The following is a 24,575-nucleotide window of genomic DNA, read 5'->3' as shown; positions in this document are numbered from 1 at the left end:
CACAGCAGGGGTTTGGTGGGGACAGCTGAGGGGTACCTGTGGCAGGTGGGGTGTCCTGGCACCTCCCTTCCTTGCAACACCACTACATAGGCTTGGGGACCAAGGCCCAGCAGAGCCCGGACCACGGCACAGCACAAGGAGACACATGAGCCCTGAACTGCTTTTTGTGTTGTGGCCTGGGGTGCAGCCAGCAGGGAACTGGCAGCACGGGGGCCTTGCTCTGCCCACAGCTGGGAGAAGCATGTGGGGTCAGGGCTGGTGGTAGTGCAGACTCCCTTCACTGCTCCCTTGACTGCTTGGGGCTGCTTGTGCCTTGGAACTGGATGACCCCCAGTCTTGTGTAGCCATAGCAAAGCACCCAGGCTCCTCACTCGCCGGCACAGCCCATCAGTCCCTGCCCATCTTTGCCTCCCCCCACCCCAGCTTCACACTCAACTGTCCTGTGCACAGGGACCAGCTAGCCCCAGCATGTCCTGCCTGGCACACCCTCTGCTGTGCCTGTCTCCATTCCCACCAGAGCTGTGCATCCCTCCGGGGCCAAGTCCTGGCATTGTCCCTCAGTGCCCAGGGTTGGCACATCTCCCCTCCCCACCCCAGCACTCTGCCACGTCCCAGGGGCCTGGTGTGGCACAGGACTGCTGTTACCAGTGCCCAAGCTGGAGGAGAAGGGGCTGACTGTTGGTCAGCCTGGGCTGGAGAGCCACCAGACTCCAGGGCTGCAGCAGAGGCCCCAAAGGCAGTACACTGAGAGGCTGGCCTGGCAGGAGGTGGGTTGCTTTATTGGCCTTTATCTCCTTGGCTGCAGATGACACACACAGGGCAACTCATGGCAAAGAAACTGTATATACAGAGTGTCCATATAAATATTTCCAATGTACATTTTATACACAAGTGACAGAGACGTTCCACAGCAGCGTCCAAAGCCTTGGGGTTCCAGCACTTAGCTGCAGGCTTGGCCCCAATTCAAAGAGATGCTCCTCTCCTCTCCTCTCCTCTCCTCTCCTCTTGCTCAGCCGGAGACCAGCCCCGCCTGGGCAGCAGCGGGAGCCAGTGGGAGGCTCTGATGGAGACACTGTGTATGGCTTTGGAGCTTGAACCTGGAAGGACAGTGACTCTACAGACAGACAGACACAGCTGGGGATCCTGGGGTGACTACCTCTTCCCCCTCCAGGTCACCAGGAAGGCTGGGGAGATCTTTGTCCAGGGGCTGTGCGGGGGAGATGCCGCCCATGCATCAGCACACGGTACCAGTGAGTGCATCTCTCCTGCACCAGCCAGAAGCAGAGGAGCATGGGGGTGCAGCAGAGAAACATGCACCTCCTGCTTCCCCCCACCTCTCCCCTGCAGGGGGCTGTGTGTCAAGGCTGTCACACAGGAGGGAGGGCAAGAGGGAAGTGCCCAAACTGACCTGCCTGGGAGAGTGGCTGCAGCCATCACCCTCCCAGGTACCGCTGTGCACGGGGGCCACACCCCTGAACTGCCCCCAGCCTCTGCTTTATCTACAGGTGTGCCTGGTGGGGGGCAGGAGAAACCGGCTCCCCCTCCATGTACCGGTCATGAGAACGGGGAACACTGGAGCCGCCCCAGTGACTAAGCAGGAACCCCTCTGCAAGCTGACAGCACCGGGTCTGCACAGTCTCACCAGCTGCACAGGGAAAGTCCACCGGAACCAGCGCAGAGGAGCAGGATGCTGGCTCCCAGCTGGCTCCCGGCCTCCTCTTGGCCAGAACGGGAGTCCCGGTGGGGGCAAGCACTGTGGGGGCCCGGCTGTGCTGCTCCCAGTCCCGCTCCTGAGGCCCCGGTCCCCGGCAGGGCTGGAGGGCGGCCGTGCGGAGAGCGGACGGCCCAGGCAGGGCTAGACGGCGCTGGGGCTGGTGCTGAGCTCGGCCGGCGCCGCGGCACAGGCGTTGTTGTTGGCGTTGGCGTTGCGGCGGGGCAGGCTGGGGGTCAGCGTGGCAGCGCTGTCGCTGGGGCAGCCGTGCTGCAGCAGGATGTCGATGCACTCCTGGCTGCCGGCTCGCCGGGCATAGGCCAGTGGGGTCAGGCCCCGAGCATCCCGGCTCTTCACGTCCACTCCGTACTGTGTGGGAGAGAAGAAACCATCAGCGGCACCTAGGTGCCATGTGCCCATGGGCGTGGGAGTGACAGGGAGCAGAGGGGCTCTGGGATGGGTAAGGAGAGGGAACTGGGAGGGCGGGCAGGGTAGTGTCAGTGGGCATGTGAGGGAACCCACAGCAGCAAGATGGGTGAGAGGTGTCTCATGCCCTGGGAGCAGGGAGGAGGGGAAGCACTGGGATAGCACCAGAAGTGCCATGGTGGAGGCTGCAGGTCTTACCCAGATGAGCAGCTGTGTGAAGACAACATTGGCCATAGCACAGGAGAGATGCAGCGCCGTGCGCCCGTCTCCGTCCCCATATGTCTCATTCACTTCCTCCTTGGTGCCATGGGCCAGCAGTGTCACCACAAGGCGCAGGTCATCCTCCACCACGGCCCGCAGCAGCTGCTGCCCCAGAGGGATGTCCGACTGGGGCAGTGGGGCCAGGAAGAGCTTCTGCTCGTATTTAGCCCGGATCCAGCGCTCCTTCTCCTCCCTGCCAGATGGGACACTGTCACTGTCACAGGTGGGATAACCTGCCTGGGCCCCACATGCGAAGCGACATGAGTACCAGCACTGTCACCCAAAACCACCCTTGTGAGCAGTGAGTGTCTGTCACTCCCAAGTATATCCTACATATCCCTTGCTGTGTCCCAGTGCCCACAGCTGTCACTAGGGCTCTGTAACCCCAATCCAGACACCTGCCTGACACCTGCTTGGCTCACTGAACTTCCTTACAGCTCCCTATGGACACTGTGTGGTTATGTCCATGCTTGTAAAGTGGGAGCACCCCACACCCAGACCCCACGCCTGTCTCTTCATTCTGGAGCCCCTCACGCTCTCCTGCATGCCCGTGCCGTGGCAGCGTGGGGACCGTCCCTGTCCCGTGCCTGTGCGTGGGCCATGGCCAGCAGCAGGAGAAGGTTAGCGCTGCACACGCCAGCCCAGTGCCACGGGAGGCACCTTATCGCCGCCGCCGTCTCGCCCGGCGCAAACAAAGGCTGTGTCCGCGTCCGTCCCGGCGGGGCCGCGGGGCCGGCGGATCGATGTGTGCCGTCCCGCCGCTATCTGCTGCCATTCTATCCATCTGCATCTGGCGGGCAGCCATCAATGCCCCGCGCCGAGCATGCTCACTGCCGCCGGCCCCTGACCCGCGCACAGCGCTGATAAGCTGCAGAATGGGCTCTTGTTGGGATGAGTGACAGCAGAGTGGCTCCGATAGGGACAGACAAGGGCCTGAAAGGGACAGACCCTAGAGACCCACACGATGCTGCCAAGCCATCTCTGTTAACCCCTTCAGCTTTGCAGTCAGCCTCGGCTCCCTCAGGCACCACACGGCCGTGGCCACCATGGAACCTCCCTGACCCACCAGGAAGGTGGGAGAGGGTGGCCAGTACCTCGAGGGCAGGCAAGACCCCCAACATTGGAGCACCTTGAGGAATCCCGTCTTGATGGCTGCTCCCAAATCCCCGTGGTGCCCCCATCCTTCTGGTGTGGTGCCCAAGAAGCATCTCTGGGGTTCCCCACCTCCCTTACCTACTGCTCTCAGGAGTGGGCTTGGGGTACCCCTCCACCATTCCCTCCCAGACAGCGTTGGCCAGGGCGTTGCCGATGGCTGTCATGACCATGAGAAGCTCGCTAGGCCAGTCGTCCAGGTCCAGGGAGCGCACGCGGGACAGGTGGGTGCCCAGGTTGCGATGGATCCCGGAGCACTCGATGCACATGAGGGCACCCAGGTTCAGACTGGCCCAGTCGGGATCTGAGGGCAGCAGGATCAGTGGGGGAGAGTTAATACCTGCACAGACTCACCAGCTCGTCTCCTGTGCTTCAGAAGACGCGTATTTGCAGGCACCTGCCCACCAGAACTCTTCCCAGCCCAACGCCCCTGGGAGAGGTAGGGCCAGAGAGGCCAGGGCCCCAGGCTGGCCAGTGAGGGGTCATGGCCAGTGTGGCAGGCGGGTCTGTACCCCACCCCTGAGGGGCAGGTCCATGGCAGGAGAGGACAGGACAGTCCCACAGAGCAGGTCTCTCTGGACTGAGAGAGGGGGTGGCTGGGGTGGCTGGAGCCCCCTCCCATCCTGGGCGGGCCCCTCCCTCAGTGCAGTGTCTCTTACTCGGAGCGTCGCAGTCCACGCAGAAGCTGTTCCCGCGCGCGGTGCGGACGGCCTGCATGGCCTGCGCGTCGCCCTGGCTGCCCAGCCGAGCCTGGAACAGACCCCACGAGACCCCCTTCGCTGCAGGCCACACGTCCTGCACCCCCCAAGCCCGCCGGCACCACAGTCCAGGGAAACCCAGGGGGTTGTCCAGCACAGGGACTCAGACAACTGGGTCTGAAGGGACCACGGATCACGGCCAGCTGCGTGCCAGAGGAGCAGGGGACATGCACCACAGCAGGGAGAAAGGGCAGAGCTGTCCAGGGAGGGAGTGGACAGCGTGGATCCAGCCTGGTGGGATGCAGAATGCTCTGTAGGGCCGGAGCCAGGCTGGGAAGAGGTGACAGAAAACCTGGGGAGAATCTTAGTTGATGGGATTCAACTGATGGGGAGCAGAGGGATCTGGATAGGATCCAGCCTGGACAGACAGGCTAACATGGGACATGGAGGGATGTGGCAGAAGCCAGAGAGGAGAGAACAGAGCAGACCTTGGCCAAGGCCTCTTACCTTGTTCTTGCTGCTCTCACAACCCTGCAGGCTGGCTAGGATCTGGCTCTCGATGGCCTGCACCCAGAGCTCCCGCTCCTCCGATGTTGAGGCCTCAAAGAGCCACGTCTGGCCCGTCAGCGACACGATAATGAACTCAAATGGCTCATCTGGTTCTGGAAGAGAAAGGTGTGCCATGACATGGGGCTGGGAAGGAGGGGGTCTGCCATCGGACAGTCCCCATGGGCCATCACTGTGCCTGCACATGGGCAGGGTCACTGGCAGCAGCAGAGCCCAGGGGGCTGGGACAGGCAAGTGACAGCAGAGAGGAACCAGAGCTCTGTGCCAGCCTTCCCCCCCGCTGCCCACACAGCTCCACTGGCCTTGGCTCGCCTTTCTGCGACCTCTTTCCCCCACCATCTGGTCTGTGAAACCCAGGAGGCTTCCAGACCCCTGAAAGCTGCTTGCACCCACTCTCTCTGCCCTGTGTCCCACCCTCGGAGAAAGCTGCCAGTCTCTGGAGTAGTGAAGTCAGCTCCTCCGAGAGCTGGTGCCTCAAAACTGCCCCAGCACCAGCACTCGGTGCCTGCCCACAAGTGGCTTTGGAGGGACAGGCCCTGCACAGCGAGTGAGGTAATGCAGGGAGGTCCCGTGCCATGGGCTCAGAGGGAGCCCTTCACCAAGGCTTAAAATGCATTCTACCCCCAATGCCTGCCAGCCCGGGCTCTGCCCTGCAGCCCCCCACAGGCACAGTTCATGGGGTGCTCTGCCTCAGCCTCACACCCAGCGCCAGCATTTACCTTTTATTGCCAACTTCAGTAGTTAGTGCAGTAAATGACTTAACTAAGCGGGGCCTGAATGGAATGACTAATAAACGTTATGTCACAGCACACGCTTCAGCTCATAGCAAAATGATTTGTAATTACCTAATTAGCGTTATGCAAATAACACCCTCATCTCCATAATGTGCCTTCCCAGCTCTCTATTAAAAGCAGAGAGTCAACTGCTCAGCTCCAGAGACAGCACAGAGGCCAAGGGGCCCTCGGTCCTCAGCGAGGCAGAGCCGCACTGGCCTCAAGCCTGGCAGGGTCTGTGCCTACTGGGGCTGACATGGAGAGGCGAGCAGGGGAGTCTGGAGGGGTCTGGAGGGGGTCCTCTCTTCTGCCTGACTTCTCTGTGGTGAAGAAGCCCCTCACAGTGGAGGGAAGCAGCAGGAGGACACGGACTGAGGAGGTGCCACAGCCCCATCAGGGCTGTGAACGGCTGCAGAGGCCTCCGGCCGGGTCCCACCAAGGGCATGGCCACCCTTGGCTGTCGTTGGGCCATCTGACCCCATCTAAGCCGATCTGTGCCCACAAATACCCCCAGAACATGCTGCAGCCTTGGGAAGTCTCCTTAGGAAGGCCCGCTCCAGTGGGAGTGGTGGGAGAGCACGGTCCTTCCTCACAGGCACCACCTGCATTGGCAAGTATCAGGCACAGCACCCAACTTCATCTCTCTCTATCATGCAGAGGTGTTCATCCCACACCAATCTGAGGGTAAACAGGCCCTCCTGTGCCTGTGCCGTGGTGCAGAGTGCCTGCATTCCACGGTTAAAAGTGTGAGTGACATCAGGCTGGAATGGTGCTGCCCTTTGCCAGTGCTGATTGCTCCATGATGTGTCCTGCATGGATCCCAGCAGCAGTCCCCAGCTTGGAGACCAACAGGGCTCGTGCACTGGTGTAGGAATGCAAGGCTGGGTTTCCACACCAGATGAGCCTGAGGAGGATGGAATGACTCCAGCATGTGGGGCTCTCCTGGTTTGCCCTTCCCAGATAGGAAGGGGAGGCTGTTTCATTAATTTCACCCTAAATCAGCCTGGGAATCTTCCTCTGGGAAAAGATGTCTGCACCTGCCTCTCCTGCTGGAATGAGACTCTGGGCCCTCAGGAGGCTGGCAGACTGAGGGTAGGGGGCAGTCAGTTGCCCTGCTGGACTCTCCCCTCTCTTGTGATGCTCCAGCCTAATGGGGACATCCCACCTGTCCAGCACTTTGCCCTTTCCTCCATCTCTCAGCCACAGGAGAGACCCCACAGTCTCTGCTCTGGGGGGTTCCCTTCAGGCCATGTGCCTCCTCCCGTAAGGGTGTTTGCTGTGGAGGCTTCAAGGTCACCAAATCCCAGCTCAAGAACAACATTCTTGGCAAATATACAGCTGGTGACTTGTGAATACTGGGAGAAGAAATAACCAGACAACAGCCAGGCTAACAGGCACTGCCTCCTTGGCTCACTGGCACCAGCCTCTGTGACTGCTGCCAGACCCAGGCACGGGCAGGGAGCCCCCGGGCTGCAGGGGAGCCAGGACCAGCCCCCCACAGCAGGGCCAGTGGTTGCCCTGGGCCAAGCACTACCAACCAGGAGAGAGCAGCAGCTCCCTGAGACTGCCCACGTGCTGGAGGGAGCATTTGCAGAGAACACTCCTAGGGCACCCTGACACATCAGAACAGGCCCTGTTCTCAAATCTCTCCCTTGGTCTGAGCCACCCGTGGCTGCAGAGCCCAAGCCAGCTGCCTGGACTCGGGAAGCACTGGATGCACCTCAAGCCTTCCCTGCTGCCGAGCTGCTTCTGCTGTCACTGAACAGCAGGAAGCAGGTAATGGTCCCTGGGACACAGCAAGGACTCCTGCCATGGGCTCACAAGGCTCCATCCTCCTTGTTCCCGTCTCTTGTTTGCCCAGTACCTCCCTACCAAACATGCAGGCAGGAATCTCAGCCCCAGCCTTCCTGTGCCTGTAAGCTTCCCAGTGGAAGCAGATGTCCACCCTGCCTGCCCCAGGCCCTGTGCTGGGCTGGGGGGCTCCCAACCCTCTGCTCAGGACATTTACAGGGGGCAGGCAAGTCCCTCCTGCTGGGAGATGGAAATTTCTGGGGCTCCAACCCCATTGGGATGGACCTTTGCACTGTCACAGCTTAGTGACATCCTGGGGCCCTGGGGCTGCCTGGTCCCAGCCCTGGCAGCAGTCCCAGTCCAACCAAAGCCCCTGTGCAGGCTCCGCAAGCCGGGGGACTCTGCTCCTTTCCTCCTTTGTGCCTCCTGGATTCCAGCTTCATGCTGAACAAAGGGCCTGTTGCTCTCGGAGCCAGGAAGAGCTAACAAAGGACCACAGCTAGGGCACACCAAGGCAAACTCCCCACCTCTTTTCCCTGCAGTAACACGGGATGGCATCTCTTTGGAGGCCCGAGCACAGCGTGGCTACGGCAGAAGGGTAGGGCACTGTGGGATCACATCCCTGGATTCACACATGGGGTTCAGCAGAGAAGGGAATCAAGGACTCAGAGCAGCTTTGAACACTGTGCAGATCCAGCTTCTGGGACAGTCTAGGACCAGTTCCTGCGCTCCCCAAGGGATCCATGCAAGTTGAATCAGACTCAAGTCATTGCTTTAGGGGAAGTACAGGGAAGACTCATCTTTTTCTGGGGAGAGGTACAGGTTTCAATGTGGCAGGAGCATTTCTGGCTGGATGAAAGCATAGCATGAAACAGATGACGTGGGCAGAAGGGTCTGGACTACCTCTGCTGAAGCAGAGCTGGCAGAACTCCCTTTCCTGCCCCACGTGTGGGCACAGACTCCTTCTCAGAGCCCAGAGGAGCCGCAGAGTTCCAACTCAACAGGGCTCAGGTCCCAGAGGAAGTCACTCCTACAGGAGGCCTTCCTAGCTGCCTTGGGGAGAGGGGCTATCCTGGGGCCAGACGGCAGAGCCCGTCCCCCCAGCTGCCCCCCGGTGTGCTGGTGGGAGCCCATTACACCAGCTCCATTAGAATTAGTGGGCAGTGGAAATGAACGCGCTGCCTCTCTCTCTTGATGATTTTTTGATGATGTTTTAAAGACTGAGCTCCACGAAGAGTCGCTGAGCAGAGTTCGGTGGGAGACAGCTCTGCTAATGGGTGTTAACCCCACGACCCCCCTCCAACGCCGCCCAGCAATGAGGGCTCCAAATGGGAGCAGAATTAGGGAGGGCACGGCAGAGCCATGCAGCACCCAGACCCCACTGGCAGCTGAGCTGAGCCGGCTCTGGTAGGGACCACAGCCAGGTGACCAGTCCCAGGGAGTCATCCCTCCCCAGGCTGCTGTGCTGGGCAGGCACCCAGCACTCCCCCTCCAGTACACCAGCTTGGGAAGGAAGCATGTCCTCTGGCAAGAAACAAGGGAATGGAGACATCCTGTGTGCCCTGCCGGGAGCCAGCCCAAAGGGACAGGAGGAGGGTGAGGAAGAGCCCGTCAAGGTGCAAGGGAGGGCCAGAGCTCTGCTGCCCATGGGGGCCCTGGGACAAGGTGCCCAGTGGGATGGTGGGTCTGTCGCTGACACCTGTGGGATGTTGGAGAGGGGAACAGTGGTGTCCTGGAGTGTTGCCCTCACAGCTTGTGCCAAGGCCCCTTTCTCTGCTCCGAGTGGTGGGAAGCACAGCTATGAGCAGAAGGGGTACATCAGAGGGCTAAAGGTACATCCTCAGCTTTAGCACAGGATAGGGCAGAGCTCAGTCCTGCTCTGCAAAGGGCTCTGGCTACACCCCATATCATCACTCAGACCAGAGACGCCCCCGTGGGGACCCCAACACGGAGCCATGGGAGCAGCACTTCCCACCTCCTTTCCCATGGATGCTGTGCTTCTCCCTGGGGTGTGGCAGGTCATCCCAGGCCAGCGTGTCTCCACAGGGAGCTGCAGTGGAGCAGGCTGGCCCCATCCCTCAGCCCTGCCTGAGGTGCCCCCAGAGGTTGGGCCAGCACACTCAGAGCACAAACAGCAATACAGGGAAGCTGCTCCCCTGTCCCACAGGCACCAGGACACAAAGCAGCTGTGTGAAGACACAGAGGAGGGAGCAGTGTCCCTCTAGTCCCTGATGCTCCTCACCCACCACGGCAGGACCATGCTCAAAGCACTCAGACACAGGGCAGCAATTCCCTCCCCACACAGAGCACTGGACAGAGCTCCCCCATGCCAGCCCAAAGGCCCAGGGCAGCACTTCCCACCCCAGTGGGCTGGGCTGGGGGAGCTCAGCACAGAGGATGGTGGGAGCACCTCCACACCAGCAACCCAGGCACAGAGAGCCCTCCGTGTCAGATGGCTCCCTGGGTGGCTCCTTCCCAAGCACAGGGGTGCACAGGATAGTGTGGAACACCTTCCCTGCACCCCAGCAGGTCAGGCAGGGAGGAGCAGGATCACACTCAACATCAGCAAAACAGGAAGCAGAGCTTGCACTGAGCCCTGTTTCCAAGCAGAATTCTCCTCTCTCACCTCTGCTCTTCATCTCCCAGTCACATCCAGCCTCTCCCTCCACACTGCCCTTCTCCCACTTCCATTCCTTCTCCCACTTTTTGCTGCCATAGCAGAAGTGCCTCCAGATGCCCTGGTGAGTGGGAGGTCACACAGAGAGGAGAGGAGGTGAGGGGATGCCTCCAGTGTGTGGGGCACATGGCAGAAACCAGGGGCAGGTCCTGCTTGAGACGCAGGGAGACCCTGGCCCACAGCTCCGCTCTCTGGCTGCCAAGCCCGTGAGAAGGGTCCTGGAGCAGGGCAGCCAGCAGCCTCTGGCCTCAGGATGCTTGTTTGCAAGCTGCCACTGTACCACATCATTACGAGGTGTTTGGGATATCAACAAATTAGCAGGCGTCTGGGAAGAGAAGGATGCAGCACCATTCGTAAATGTCAGCTCGCTGCCTCCTCATTTTGCAGATCATTAAACCCAATATTCCCAACCTGTATTAGTGCGACAGGGACAGGCCCCTCCGCAGGGACAGCCGAGGAGAGCGCAGCAGGAACAGCGCCCGCTGTCCCGACGCCCCCAGATCCAGGAGTGCCCCAGGCTGAGCTGGCACGTCCCCACGGGGGACAGCACGGGTGCAGGGGGTGGCAGCCATGGGGGCTCAAGCAGGGATGGCCACACTGAGCTGTAGAATAGAGGGCACATGGCGGGGTCTCAAATGTGTGTGTGTGTGTGTGTGGAAAAACACAGTGTGTCAGGAGGAGCAGGTGCTCCTGAGGGACACCGCAGGTACACAGGGGTGTGCAGGGGGTCATGTAAGGGTCAAAGAGTGTCATTTCTGGGTACATGGGGGGCGGATGCCATACAGGGTGCAGCGTGAGTACAGCGTGGCAGGGCTGGGAGGTGGCAGAAGGGCCATGGAAGTGTGTGCAGGCACTGGGGTGGGGGGGCCACGGGCACGGGAGGGAGGGCATGTACAGTAAGGGCTTTGTGGTGTGAGCGGAGGCTTGTGGTGGGGTCAGGGGTGTGCACGTGAGGGTCTCTCAGGGGGGCAACATGGAGCTGCACAAGGTCCTCCAGGAACCACAGAGCAAGGGGGTGGGAGCTGATGGAGAGGAAGGACTGGCTGTGGTGCGGGGATGCCCGGCAGGAGCCAGGACGGAGCAGGGAGCTCCAGGGTCTGTAATGAGCAGGAGTGACTTGTTAGCACTGAATTAAGAGGCTTGGCGGAAGGAAGCGCGCGGGTGACACAAGCTGTGTGGGGCAGGCGGGAGCTGAGCGATGGCAGCTGGAATCCCCGGCAATCTGGTGAGTGCGGCTCAGCCCCGCGCTCCCGGCTCACCGCGATCGGCCCCTGACAGTTGGCATTAATCACGCACATCGCCCCAACACAACTCTTTACTGGCCATCAATTTCCCGTGGGTTTTAAAACTAAAAAACAAAGACAAAACCGCGTCGTTTGGCCGCCACTGAGAAGCACATTAAGGGGCTGTCAGCTTCTCGCCATGCACCCTGCATCACTCTTTAAGCACATGAGAAGTTCATTATCCCCGGAGCTCTGGCAGCCATGGGGAGGCTGGCGCAGGGAGCGTCGCAAAGGTGCTGCTGCCCTCAGCTCTGTCTGGTGGCTCCTGGGCCCTCCTGGCTCTCAGGACAGGGGCCGAGGGTCCCAGGCACAGAGGAGTTGTGGCTGCAGGGAGGCTCTGGGTTGCTCCGTGGCAGGATGGGGCACTTTTGGCCGTGACACTTTGCTGGGCTCTGATCTGAGCAGACTTCCCTGATGGTCCCTGCGGGCTGACACTGCAACCCCACCGTGCTGACAAGCATCTTCATCCCCTGACAGCCTGACACACGTTTGCCAGCCTGTGGGTGCTCCCTGACAGCCTGAGCCGCACTCCCCGGTTTGGTGACATCCCCGGCAGCCCAATCCCACGCCTGCCATAGTTTGTGGATGCTCCCTGGCAGCCTGACACTGCGCTCTCTTTAACATGAGCCCATGTAAAATAGCAACAGCTCGTTTGATTTATGATACTTCAGAACAACTAAGATTCAATTGCTCTGCACGTCCCTGGCTCTGATTACCTCCTAAATGAGATAAACTGATGGCAATTTATCCCCAGACCTCACTAACTTTCCCAGGATGCTAACCTGAGCCACTCGTGCCCCGCTCACAGGTGTGGGGCGGGCACAGGAAGGTGAAGGCAGTCTGGGCACTGCCCAAACCTGCTCCCTCACACACCCCCACAGCTGCTCTGCCCAGAGGAATACTGTGACAGAGGCTGAGCCTGACACTGCATCCAGCCCCACGCAGTTCCTGGTTTTGGGGCGTCCGGCCACAGTGCTCCCCACAGTAGCACAGCCACACTGGCCTGAGCTGATGGGGAGCATGGCTCATCACTAGGCTGTGCCCACGCTCGTGCCAGGACAGATAACCCTCCACAGAGGGATGAGCACCACAAGGGATGGCAGCTCAGCCACAAGGGACGGCCGCTCTGCCACGGGGCCCATCAGCCCCACTCCCAGCACAGGGATTTCACACTTTCACTGTGTTGACTACGAGAAAGCAAAAAGTTCAGATTACCCTGCTCTGAAAAAACTGCTGGAACTGTTCAAGAGCAGCTAAAAAAGATTCAAGGGGGGATCAGGCATACTTATGGACACCAGTCCATGAGATAAACCCATGGCCATGCCCATGACGTGGGTCAATGCTCAGCTCTGGGTTCATGGCTGGAACTGACTGCCATCCATTCAGACGTTGGTATGGGACCTCACGTGGAGGCTCAGTACCTCCCTGTGCTTGCACCAGTCTCTCCATCTCATGCAGGACAGTGACCCAGGGGCGACCACCCGAGCATCAGTCCCAGAGTCACTTGCTCCTCTGCCTCTGCCCTGGGCTGCTGGTCCTGGTGATGAGCTGTCACAGAGCCCAGAGCTGTGCCAGCTCTCAGTGTAGTCCTGGTGCTGGGAGCAGGAGAGAGACCGACTAAGTTGCCCACAAAGGTACCATGGGCAAGAGACCTGGCAGCAGGTGTGTGGCAGGCAGGGGATTGTCTGCATGAACAGGAGTGTGTGACCCAGCTCCATAATTCATACTGAGCACAGGGGTGCACAAAGACCCTCTCCTGACAGAGAGGCCCCTCTCTCCCCAAAACGGGGCATACAGCTTTTGCTGCTGGAACTGGCTACAGCAGGACGAAGATGGGAAGCTCTAAGTGCAGCAGGAGTGGCCACTCCCTGGACTCAGAGCAGGGTCCTGCTGGCATGGACGCTGGCTGCAGCCCCTCGACCCACAGCAAGGCATCCTGCTCACACAGGGGGAGCTGGGAGCACAACAGAAGTGATCCTGCCTTTGGAAGTCCAATTTTGCAATTGGACCAGTCTTCTAACACAGTAGATTACTTAAAAAATAAATGCAAGGTCAATTTGTTAACAGCCAACCAAAAGGCAGAAACGCACCATGGGGTTTCTCATGCCTACCTCAGGGCACCACTGAGTCCCAACACAGGCCTGAGAGCAGCTGGTTCCCATCGCCTCTGCCCGACCACAGCGCTGAGCTGGCGGGTGCTGCACCCATTCACCCCCTGGAGGAGGGCACGGGAGCTTGGAAAGTCTGGAGACATGGCAGACGGGTTGCTTGTGTGTCTGTGGGTCACAGATGCCCCCTCCTCACTGCTCAGTGGTGCTTGCACTGCTCCTTCCCACTGGCACACCAGAGCAGCTCCCATTGCCCACATCCCAGCACCGGCAGCACTGCGGATCCTGACAGCCAGGGGATTCCTCCTGCTCCCAGCACCAGTGCCACAGGCTCTGGCAGCAGGAGGATCCACGGTGTGCAAGGTCTGCGAAGTGACGGATGAAGGTTGGGAACTGACACTTTGCTGGCAAATGAAGTTCCATGTTGATAAATGTGAAGGAATGCACACTGTAGGAAAAAGTTACATTACTCCAACACCTCACAGGGCTCCAAATTAACCATATCAAGACAAGGCCCAGGTATCACTGCAGGTAACACAGGCCTTTGCCCAGCTCACTGCCACGGCCAAGGACCAGGGCAGGGAACAACAGAAAATACTGTGATGCCCTCGTGCTCCACCTCTCCCACTCCACCTTCCAGGGATGCTGCCAAATCGGGAAGGACATACAGAGTGAGCACATGTCTGAAAAAATACCCCTATGAAATGATGAAAAAACTGGGATGGCTCAAAGACTACAGGCCTGGGCACCCAAGATTTTGAGCAGCGGTTAGTCCATATGAACGCTTTGTAAAAGTGTTCCCGAGTTCAATGACCTTTTCCATTACAACACTGCATTCCATTCTGTGTAACTTGAGGTCCCAGCATCTGCACCTCTCCCACGCCGTCAGCTGTGCCGAGCAGCCACAGGACCAGACTCCTCCTCTGCATGCACTGACACATCAGTCCTGCACTCCACGATGTTCATTGTGGCCAGTTGAGTGCCTTCATGTCCACAACATAAACCCAGATATCACACCCAAGTTGGCTTTGGGACCTTCTTTACAACTCTTTCTTAGAATATTATTAAAGGATGGGACACGGTACTTCAGCATCTGCTTTCTCAAGTTTCACGTGTGGGCACAAAGTCATTCTACCCTTTGCTATCTCACTCTTCATACAAAGAATGAGTCTCTTCTTTTGCCAAGCACCGGGCTGAGAACTGCAAACCACTTTAGGAAGGGCAGCAATGGATCTGAGGAGGCAACATACACCCAGAGCTAAGAACAAACTGCAGCTACACCATGCTTTGCTAACCATGAGACCAGTGGGTATGACAGACTCAAACAACGCTCAAGGTGCCTCAGCCAAGGTGCCTTCCCCCTGCAGAGGGGAAGCCTGTCTTAGACTTGGGGCATTTCAGATGCAGACAACTACAACAGCAAAGAAAGCACAACAGAGCTGTCCAACTCGGCACATCATCTCTGCAATGTTTCCAAGAGAGGGAACTTGAGGAGAGCAGTTCTGCCATGGGACACCTGGGCTGCTGGGCTGCAGGTGGACCTGTGATGGAGCAGGGTGCCAGGACAGCTGCTGCAGCTTGAAGTACAGACTAACATTTTCTGGTTTGTTTTGCAGCAGTCATTAGCTTCTAACACTTGTACTGAACCCTCCTCCCATCTGAATTACATCTTTGGTTCACTACAAAAGCTTCTTGAGTGCTGTGGGACAGGACCACCAAGAATGAAGTAAAATCTCAGACCGAGAATTGCTTTTTCCAGAGGCTAATCACAGATGCAGGCTTTGGAGAAAGTGGCTGCCAGGCTCATCTCTACCTGGACAAATCTGGGTGGCTTTTCCTAGCAGAATGCTTCCCCACGCCTTGCAGCCTCCTGCTAAGCTTTGGGTCCCTCTTCAGCAACCACAGTCACCAGAATTTCTCAACACAAAAACCATCAGTACTTTGGGTATTGCCTAAGCAGTGGACATGCCTTCAGCTGGTCACCTGAACTAGACAAGCTTTTCCAGAAGACCTCTGGCTTCAGGCAGGTGCCCAGCACAGGTCCTTTAAATAATGAAACTTTGGCCAATTTCCAAAACAGAAGTAGGTTCTTGTGGTGGAAAGTGTCTGCACCCGTTAACCATGTGGTGTGCTCTCAGGCCTGTGACTACAGTTAGTAATTATTATTACCACTGAGGGTCTGTGCAGGCACGGGCATGACGGTGGTCCTGCCTGCACCGAGCATGAGAAATGGAGGGAAGGGCAGATCAGAAAGTTTGGTTTCTCCCTCCCTTCTTCCTCAGCACAAGCTGCTTGGACAAGGAGTGCTCCGAGCCCCAGGTCTCCATCACGTCCCACATCAGGAGTGCTCCGAGCCCCAGGTCTCCATCAAGTCCCACATCAGGAGCGCTCTGAGCCCCAGATCCCTATCAAGACTTGGATGAGGAGCACTCTGAGCCCCAGATTCTCCCCAAACCTCACAGGACCCCTGGATGCCGGGTGCTCTGAGATGGCAGTGCTGCCAGACCCTTCCTACCTTCTGCTGCTGTGCTGGGACCATCAGGCCGAGTTGTCCCTGTGCTCTTTTTCCTGCGATGCTTCTTCCTGTTGGCATGTGGTGACGGAGGCGGCTCCAGCTTCGGGCTGGCGGTACTGGAAATGTTTGGGCTGGAGCTGAGCGAGTCGGCGGTACCATTAGCTGGGGACAAAGAAAAGGCAAGTCATGTACAGTGGGACAGTGACAGTCTGCTCTTTCCAGAGACACCCAGGTGTCCGGGAATCAGCCCTGGTACTCGCCTGGCCATATGGCCACATGAGACAGGGAAGAACCCTCTCAGCCCCATGGCACGGGGCCGCTCTGACACTCGCTCCAGCTCAGGGCTGGCAGCAAATTGGGCAGAGTCAGGCTGGACCTGCTCCACACCAGGATCCATGTGGGATGATCACACAGGGGCAGCTCTGGCATCTATGCAGCCGGGACACGCACAGTGGCATCACTGAGGCAGCCTGATGTGCCACCCCCCAGCACGTGTCCCTGGGGGAGCAGCTCAGCAGCAGGGTCCTCACGGGGCTGCACGAGGGAAGGGACGGATCCAGTCGGTGCTCTCGGTGCCCCCGGGGCAGATCCAGGCCCCAGGATCTGCAGAGCCTCTGCAGAAGCACCGGCCCCCCCAGCACCGCTCTGCCAGACGAGGTGACTGGGGTTGCCACACTCAGGAACCTGAGCATGATGGGCTCAATAGGCTTCCGATACGGAGCTGAAGAAGCTGCATCCCCAGCAGCAACGCACCAAATTTATCCTCAATCATACTGTTCCTTACAATTAATAGCAGAATTAGAAACAATCAGGGAGCTGCCTAATTACTGTCAATTAGAGTGCGCTAATCAAGCTCCGATCACACACACACACGCTGCCGCTGCACTCACCATTAAATGTCAAATTTCATTAGAGACCAGCAACAAAATCAAAAGCCTGACATTCAATTTCAGCAGCACACACAGCGCAGGCTTCCAATCAGCATAAAAATGCAGACTCCGGGGAAGGCAACGAGGCGCAGGAGCCCTCACTGCACTGTTAACCCTCTCCTAAATCCACTCCTGCCTCTCCAGTGTCCACCCACCCCCAGGGCACAGATGGCAGCTCCTCTGCTTCAGGCAGCTTGCCGTGCTCTCTGCCACAGCCTAGTGTTTCCCATCAAGTCCTGACCCTTCATTTCCATGTTCTGTGGCACCTGGAATTAAGAAAGGAATTACAGCATCACACAAGTTCCAGCAGTGGGACTGCAGGGACCTGCCAAGCCCTTCTCCCACCCCAGCCCAGCCTCTGCTTCCCCAGTTCAGCCTGCTTTGGTCAGACTGGCTCTCTGGGGCTTGATCTGTCTCTACAAACATCAGCAGTGGGGTGGAGAGGGGAACAGAGGGATACAGAGCAGCACAGAGGGAAAGAGCCCAGGACCTCCCAGGGGTCAGAGGGCAGCCAGTGTCCCCCTCGCATTGGATGGGAGAGGACATAGCATAGGATCTATGCCAACTCTGGCTTCTCCTGCACTGACACAGACTAGTAGGGTGTTTCTGATGCTATTTATCCACAGGGAAATAGCTCACCCTTGACAATTAGGAGAGATAAATCTAATAAAACCAGACTCCAGTTTTATAAATATAAATTACTGATCCTGTTACAGGACTGTGCTTAGAGCAGGTGTGAGGCACCTTCAGCTCCCAGCCGCAAGTCGCAGGGGACCTGAACTTTCTCATCAGTGGCTACACATGGTGCCTCCAGCCTCCCTCTGCTGCCCACCTGCTCACCAGGATGCCCCCGGGGCCAAACTCTGTGCTGCCAGCACTCTGCCCCCCTCCAGGCTCAGTGAGTGGGGTCGTGCCCTTCTGTGCTCCCAGCAATGCTCCTGCAGCCAGCCGTGAGCCTGGCACCTCCCGATCCCCAAGGGATCATTGCCCTTGTCCCTGCTCTTACTGCCCAGCACCAGAGCTGGGGGCTTCCAGGGCCATGGTGGGATAGGGTTGGGATGGCAGTGGCAGGGGCAGCATGTGGAATATACTCCCTCTGCAAGATCAGGTGTTGCTCGCTCCCCCTCCTTCCCCAGCAGGGCCAATGAGCCCCTCTGATCCACCCAAGGACTTCCAGGTCCCTGTCTCACCATGGAACCCTCCATAGGCACACCTGGGACCTCCTGGGCTCCATCTCCAAACCAGCCAGTCTTATGGGTGGCTCTGGGACCCCACGGGTGGGTCACAGAGCTCCTCCATAAAGGACAGACACAGAATGTGCTGGAGCACGTTTATATGACCATACATCCCTGTCCATCCCTCTTCTGTGTGCACTCCAGGGCACAACTGGAGCAGGCAGCCTGTCCTCAGGTGTCAGGAGGACAGCCTACACCCTCAGCATGTGCCCAAAATCTGCTCTGAGCAGAGGAATATTATTCACCTGCCTGGCCATGTAGAGCTGGAAACACAGCAGAGAGCCTGGACCCTGGAAGAGCTGGGGTTCAGGTGTGGTGCAGGGACCCCCTCACAGTGCTCAGTCCCTTGGTGGAGGGGTAGTCGTGCTGCTCAGCTCGGCACTCTGTGCCATGTGGAAAGCACTGCCCACCCCCCAAATGCCCCCTCTCTTGTGATGCTGAGAATCCACTTCTGCTGGCTGTGGCTGTGGGTGACACAGCCCATGGACACAGCCCATGGACACAGCCCTGGGACCCCTGGGACCCCTGGGTTGGTGGTCCCTCATGTGCCACAGGCCCTCCAGCACGGCTGGCCCCGTTACATGTCTGTGGAGCACTAACACAGGGTATGGCCAGGCAGGAGTGACCACAGGGCTCGGGGTCCAGCACAGTGCAGCGGGACCCAAGGGTGGACAAACAGCCACCAGTGCTCGGGACACACTGAGCATTGAGCTGGCATCTTACCCCTGTGTCACGGGGAGGAGCAGCAGCAGAGAATCAGAGAAAATCTTGGGTTGGAAGGGACCAAAGATCATTTAACCCTGATATGGGCAAGAACATCTTACACTAGATCAGGTTGCTCCAAGCCCCATCCCACCTGGCCTTGAACATTTCCAGGAATAAATCCACCTGCTTTTAGTTTAAAAATGTTATTCCTTGTCCTGCCACAACAGACCCTGCAGCACAGCTCCCGTTTGTCAGTCTCCAGTTACTGTGAATGGAAGAGGCAGACTGGTCTGGGTGCTTCGAGCATGGACAGCTCCTCCATGGATAGGAGGAGAGTAACGGAGTGGGGGGGCGGGGAGGCCGAGGGACAGGATGCAGGAGGATGGGGAGCAGAGGGATGGAGAGCAGGGACTGGATGGCTCTCCTATGACACCCGGGCCAGGCCACGGCAGGCCAATGCACAGCCCCCAGCTCTGCAGTGGGGCCGCTGGGAGGAGGGATAAGACCTGCCACAACAGCTCCTGAGGCAGGAGGGCACTGGGGTAGGGAGCTGCTCTCCACAGGGGCTGTGCCACAGAATTCCCCTGCGCCAAGGTGCCTCGTGTGCCGGCCGTGGTGCTGCACGAGGGTGTCAGAGCTGCTGCTGTGCACACCGGGGCACGGAGGCTCCCACTGCCTGCGCTCGCGGCTCCCACGGGCCGGGCACGGCGGGCGCCGGGGACCCTCTCCCGGCACGGGAACGAGGAGACGCGCCCGTGTCCGTGCATCTCGCACCGCGCTTCCCCCGGCGGGGGCTGCCCCGCTGCCCCCCGTGTCCGAGGCGAGGGGGCTGCCGCACATCCCCGCTCAGCGCTGCGCCCTTCCGCTCCCCTCGCCCGCGCTGCCCCATCAGCAGTAACAGTCTGATTAATTCGCTTCCAGCAGGGAGCTGATGGGGCCAATGATGGAGCCGCTGCATCAGGCGCGCTGAAATTGATAGTTTTTCACAGTTACAAATGAGGAGCCTCCTCAGCTGCAAATGGCGCCCGCACAGTCGGACTCCGGTAATGATCATAAAGAGGCTCCTTTAAACTGCGAAAGCCCCTGGGAGCGGGCGGGGGGGCGGCTGCCGCGCTAATGAGAACTACAAGGGGCGAGCAGGCATGGAAATGGCTCCTCCACTCTTGATGTGCATTTAACTGCTTTTTTAGTGCGGCGGCAGAGCCAGGAACGAAGGAGTGATGAATGCAGCACAAAAGCATTTATTTTCCAATTCGGCAAAGTGGCTACGTTGGGAAATGTATGAATTATTTTAATTCACTCAACTGTCCTGAAACATCACAGAGAGCGAGTGAGCGTGGGGGGAGGGGGCGGGCCGTGCTCAGTGTGTGCTCCAGAGACAGGAATCACTCCTATTTGTTCAGCTGCCCCAAAATCTGGGAGATAGGGGTGCTGGCAAGGAGCAGAGATAGGGAAAGCAGTAGTTACCCCCAGCATGGTGAGCTGGGAGTGAGATCAGAGCAGAGAGGTCGGAACTGTCCTGCTGTGGAGCAGCATCCCTTGGCTGGACCTTCTCCATGCCCAGTAGGAGAGGTTCTCCCCTGGCTGGGACACTGCCAGCCCACCCTCGCTAAGGGGGACAGACAGCCCCAGTGAGGCCCAGAGGCTGTGTGTGACACCCATGAGCAAACTCCAGACTTGCAGCCACGGGGCAGAGCTCAGGACTGCCCCATCGATGAAATGAGCCCCCACTTGCCACAGGTAAGGGGAGAGGGGCCAGAAAGGCTACTCACAGGGGTTGGGGCAGCTGCCGGGGATAGCCACAGCCTCATTCCACTGGTCAGCGCTGGACACGGAGTAGGAGCGCTGGTGCATCCCATCTGGCTTGGAGCTGAAGCCCACCAGGTTGATGCCGCTGATGGAGCGCTCGGAGTGCAAGGATGTGCTGCTGGTCGAGTGGGGAGCACCTGCAAGAGAGACACGAACTGAGCGCAGCCCCACTGCTGCCCCGAAGCACGGTGGGAGAAGGCACAGTGTCCCATACCTGATGCCACATTCGTCCAGTGGCCCTGCATAAGGACAGGCTCTCTCTGTCTCTCCTCTCCCAAGGGGTGCTGGTGCATCACCCCAAGGGTGCTGAGAGAAGAGCCCAGTGCACCCTACTTCCCAGAGGGACCCCAGTTGGTGGGTTTCAGTGCAGCACCCCAGGATGCACAGCTGGGGATCCTGGCACACAGCTTTCCCACAGCTCACGATTTTCACTACTGCCTCCAGCACCTCAGCAAACCCAAACCCACTCCATGGCCACCATGCCCACCCTCATTTCTCAAATTCACTCCCCGTGTGTCCTTGGCAGTAAAATCCAGCCATGCAGGAGACACTTGGAGAGAGTGGGCAATCAAACAGAGGGTGTCAAAGGGACAAGCAGGGGAACAGACATCTGTAAGATGGGAACAGCAGGTGGAATGCTTCTTTCCACTCGCTGGAAACCCCTGTGACTGTGCCCAGGAACCTGAACTCCTGAGAGAGGGGTGTTTTTAGGACCAGAGGCTGTCACAGAGGACAAGATCACTCAGTGATTCAAAACAGGTCAAGTGTTTCTGGACTACAAGAACACCCAAAATTTTGAGAACAGCAAACAGGGCAGTTCTGACAGGGAGCACACATCATCCTGTTCAGTCTGCAGGCAATCTGCCGTGGAGGAGAACACTGCCCCGAGGGACCCCACTGCACCTCCCCACTGCCAGCCCCCTCCTGTGCTCCCCTCAGGGCATTCAGCTCCAGCCACTGCAGAGGACGTGCTCTGGGAGCTCAGGGTGGAGCAAAGGGGCACCTTTGCTACTCGGAAGATACAGTCTCCTCCTTCCACGCCCGGAGGCACAGACACTGAGCTGGGATTCCCAGCTGGGATTCCCACGGCAGCCCACCTGGCCATGGCCAGGGCAGGGCTGTGGAATGGCTCCATGCACTGTGCACTACAGCTCCAGCCCTGGCACACCGACCCCTCCACGGCCACGGCAAAGCCGGGCTACGAGCCATGACGAGGAACTGAGCCCCGGGTTCAATGGGACTGCTGTGGCAGTGGGAACCTTCCACAGAACAAATGGACACCTGCAGGAGTGGGTCCCCAGGAAAAGCTGCTACAGCCAGGGCAGTTCATCTGTGTGAGACCAGCCCCACTTGGCTCTTGTGGATCCCAGCACAGCTGAGGTGGAAGGAAGGTCTGGCATCATCCCGTCCAGCTCCATCTCAAGCAAGACCCCCCCAGCCAGCAGCCTGACAGGTTTGGAGCATCTCTGATGAGGCAGATGGCACAACCTCCCCAGGCAACCTTTCTCTGTGCCAGACCACCCTTCATGAAGAGCAGAGACCCATAAAATCCCACGGGGAGCCCCAAAGTTTGTACGTAAATGTACCTTTCTGTTCCTGCTGTTTCCATGAAAACCCAATGGATGCTGTTCAGATGCTGTTGGTACCTGGGCACAGCCGGGGCTGCCAAGTGCCTGACAGGACAGCTCAAGAGCCCAAATCTCCCCTCCAGAGAACAGAGGGGTGATGTGGCCACCAGCCCTGCACCAGGCATGTCTGCCACCCACCATCATCATCATCATCATTGTCACCCCTCATTCATCGCCAGCATGGCAGGTGCCTCCCACCCTCCTCTTCCCTGTACCAACCCTGTACCAAAAATCCCCTTTCCCTGCTCTGTTGTGCAGGGATCACCTGCGAGCCTTGGTTGCAGATCCCGCCTGCCAGCAGTGCTGACACGGGGCTCACCAGGACACGGTGCTCTGCACCTTGACCTGCCAGGACCCTGCACCCTGAGCTGCCAGGACCCTCACCCCAAGCTGCCAGGGCCTCAGCACCCTGCACTCCGAGCTGCCAGGACCCTGCAGTGCCCCTGTCTCGCTGCCTCCAGCCCGGCTGCTGCATGCTTCCCCCTCCCTCCCCTTGTTCAGCACCACAGAAACACGTGTAAAACCATGACACTGACTTTGCCTCTAATTAGCCCTTAATTTACAAGACACACTCGGAAGGGTAATTAGCTGGCGCTCTGCTCCTGACTGCTGCATCCATCTCCTCTCGCCTCCTCGTGGGAGGGAGCCTGCTGCCACTGGAGCAGGGACAATGCTGCTCTCCCCAGACCGGGATGAGCTGGGTCCTGGGACAGGACTGGATGGGATGGGATGGGATGAGGACAGGTTGTCCCAGCACTCAGGCAGTGCCTGCCAGCCCCAAGCCCCCAAGCATACAGCCTGTGTCCACAGCCACACCTACAGAGGAGAGGAAGGTGAAGAGAGGAGAACAGAGGGGCTGGGAGAAGCTGCTTCCTCAGAGGGTCAAGTCCTGCAGGGCTCCAGAGAGCCCAGATCTTCACTCTGCACCCCCACTCAGCCATGCTGGGAGCCCCAGTCTGCCAGGATGTGCCCATCCATCACTCCTCCGAGGAGCAGTGCAGGCTGCCACAAACACCCAAAATTCCATTTTGAAAGAAGGAACAGTCTCCATCAGCCTCTCCAGCCCCTCCAACTCCTGGCACCTCATTCTCACTGCCTGGAGTCACCCAGCTGTGGGGGAACTCCCCCACAGCCCATCCACTCACTCAGCTCGTGGACCTTGCCCCGCTCAACTCCAGCATCTTCCAGGCAGCTCCTGGGTGGTCCCAGCAAGGCCAGAGCTCTCAGGAATTGCGTCCCTTTGGAAGCAACACCCTGGCAGCTGCTGGATATGTCCCTTGTAAATTGGGCAAGCCAAGTGACAGGTGAATAGACAGCTACATGTAAATACTATCTGTCCCTGAGCCGACACCTCCAGGGGTTGAAACCCTGACCTGCTGACAGCCCCTCAAGTCCCTCCCCAGTCACTGTTTCCTCACTCCCCCAAGAGACTCACGTGGTCACATCGGTGTGACCCAAGGCTCCATGATGTCTTTTCAGTAGAGCCCAACTGATGGATGTGGCAGTGGATGGAAAAAGACCTGAAACCAGAATAGCCTCTTCCCAGGCGTGACACGTGCCAGCCCAGATCCTTTGGCAAAATACCTGGATCAGAGCAAACTGGGAATTCTTTGTTAAGGTGTGGCTGCCCAGGGAACAGGATAGAGGTGAGTTAGCCAAAGGGGCACCATCAGCTGGGAAGGAGATCATTTGCAGAGTCACTTAAAGATCTTTTTAGAGTCTCTTTAATATTTTCAAGAGAAATTTGGCAAAATAATGCAAAGGGTCTGGTGAAATTTCCTGGTGACATTATGCTGGTGCTGCTTCCAGGCCCTTACAGCACGGGGGAACCCGGCTTCAGTATGGGGAATGGGCTATGCTGAATTTTAAAGAGGCACCAGCTGAAAGCAGTTTGGGGATCCCCCTGGGTTTATGGCCAAGGACAGGACAGGTCTTTCCTCTGGAGTGCCAGGCCCTGCTCCAGCACAGGCAGAAGGACACTGCTGCTGCACCACGGGGCAGAAGGACTGTCAGCATGTGGCATGAGATGGTGATGGAGGTGCTCCAGGACGGGGTGAGGACACCCTGCCATGGAGCAAACCCTGTTTTCTCTGGTACTGCAGAGGCTAGTAGCACAGTACAGGTTAATGCTATTGACCCTCTGCCAAACGGTGTCCCAAGGAGTCATCAGTCACCGCTGCCCCTTAACCAAAATTTTAGGGCATTTGTTGCCAACTGATTGCCATTTATTTCAAATAAGAACCAGGATTACTACCTTAGTGTACTGCTCTGCTGGTGCCCACAGCCAAGCATGTCTCAAAGCCTCCC

General features: G+C 58.5%; 1 protein-coding gene across 2 annotated transcripts in view; it reads right to left on the bottom strand.

Annotated features, from left to right (window-relative positions):
* Positions 1–758: 758 nt before the first annotated feature.
* Positions 759–24,575, bottom strand: part of AGAP3 (ArfGAP with GTPase domain, ankyrin repeat and PH domain 3) — a 77,985-nt gene continuing 54,168 nt past the window's right edge. For both annotated transcript variants that reach the window (XM_027669653.1, XM_027669654.1), the window contains exons 12-18: positions 20,604–20,777; positions 15,963–16,124; positions 4,756–4,910; positions 4,210–4,300; positions 3,632–3,854; positions 2,336–2,591; positions 759–2,080 (exon numbers count right to left, since the gene is read on the bottom strand). In XM_027669653.1, the coding sequence (XP_027525454.1) occupies positions 1,856–2,080; positions 2,336–2,591; positions 3,632–3,854; positions 4,210–4,300; positions 4,756–4,910; positions 15,963–16,124; positions 20,604–20,777 (1,286 nt within the window). In that variant the 3' untranslated portion in view covers positions 759–1,855. The remainder of the gene's footprint in view (positions 2,081–2,335; positions 2,592–3,631; positions 3,855–4,209; positions 4,301–4,755; positions 4,911–15,962; positions 16,125–20,603; positions 20,778–24,575) is intronic.

Source organism: Corapipo altera, unplaced genomic scaffold, assembly GCF_003945725.1.
Source record: "Corapipo altera isolate COAL_440 unplaced genomic scaffold, ASM394572v1 310, whole genome shotgun sequence".
Taxonomy (NCBI): Eukaryota; Metazoa; Chordata; class Aves; order Passeriformes; family Pipridae; genus Corapipo; species Corapipo altera.
This window is presented reverse-complemented; position numbering and strand designations above follow the sequence as displayed.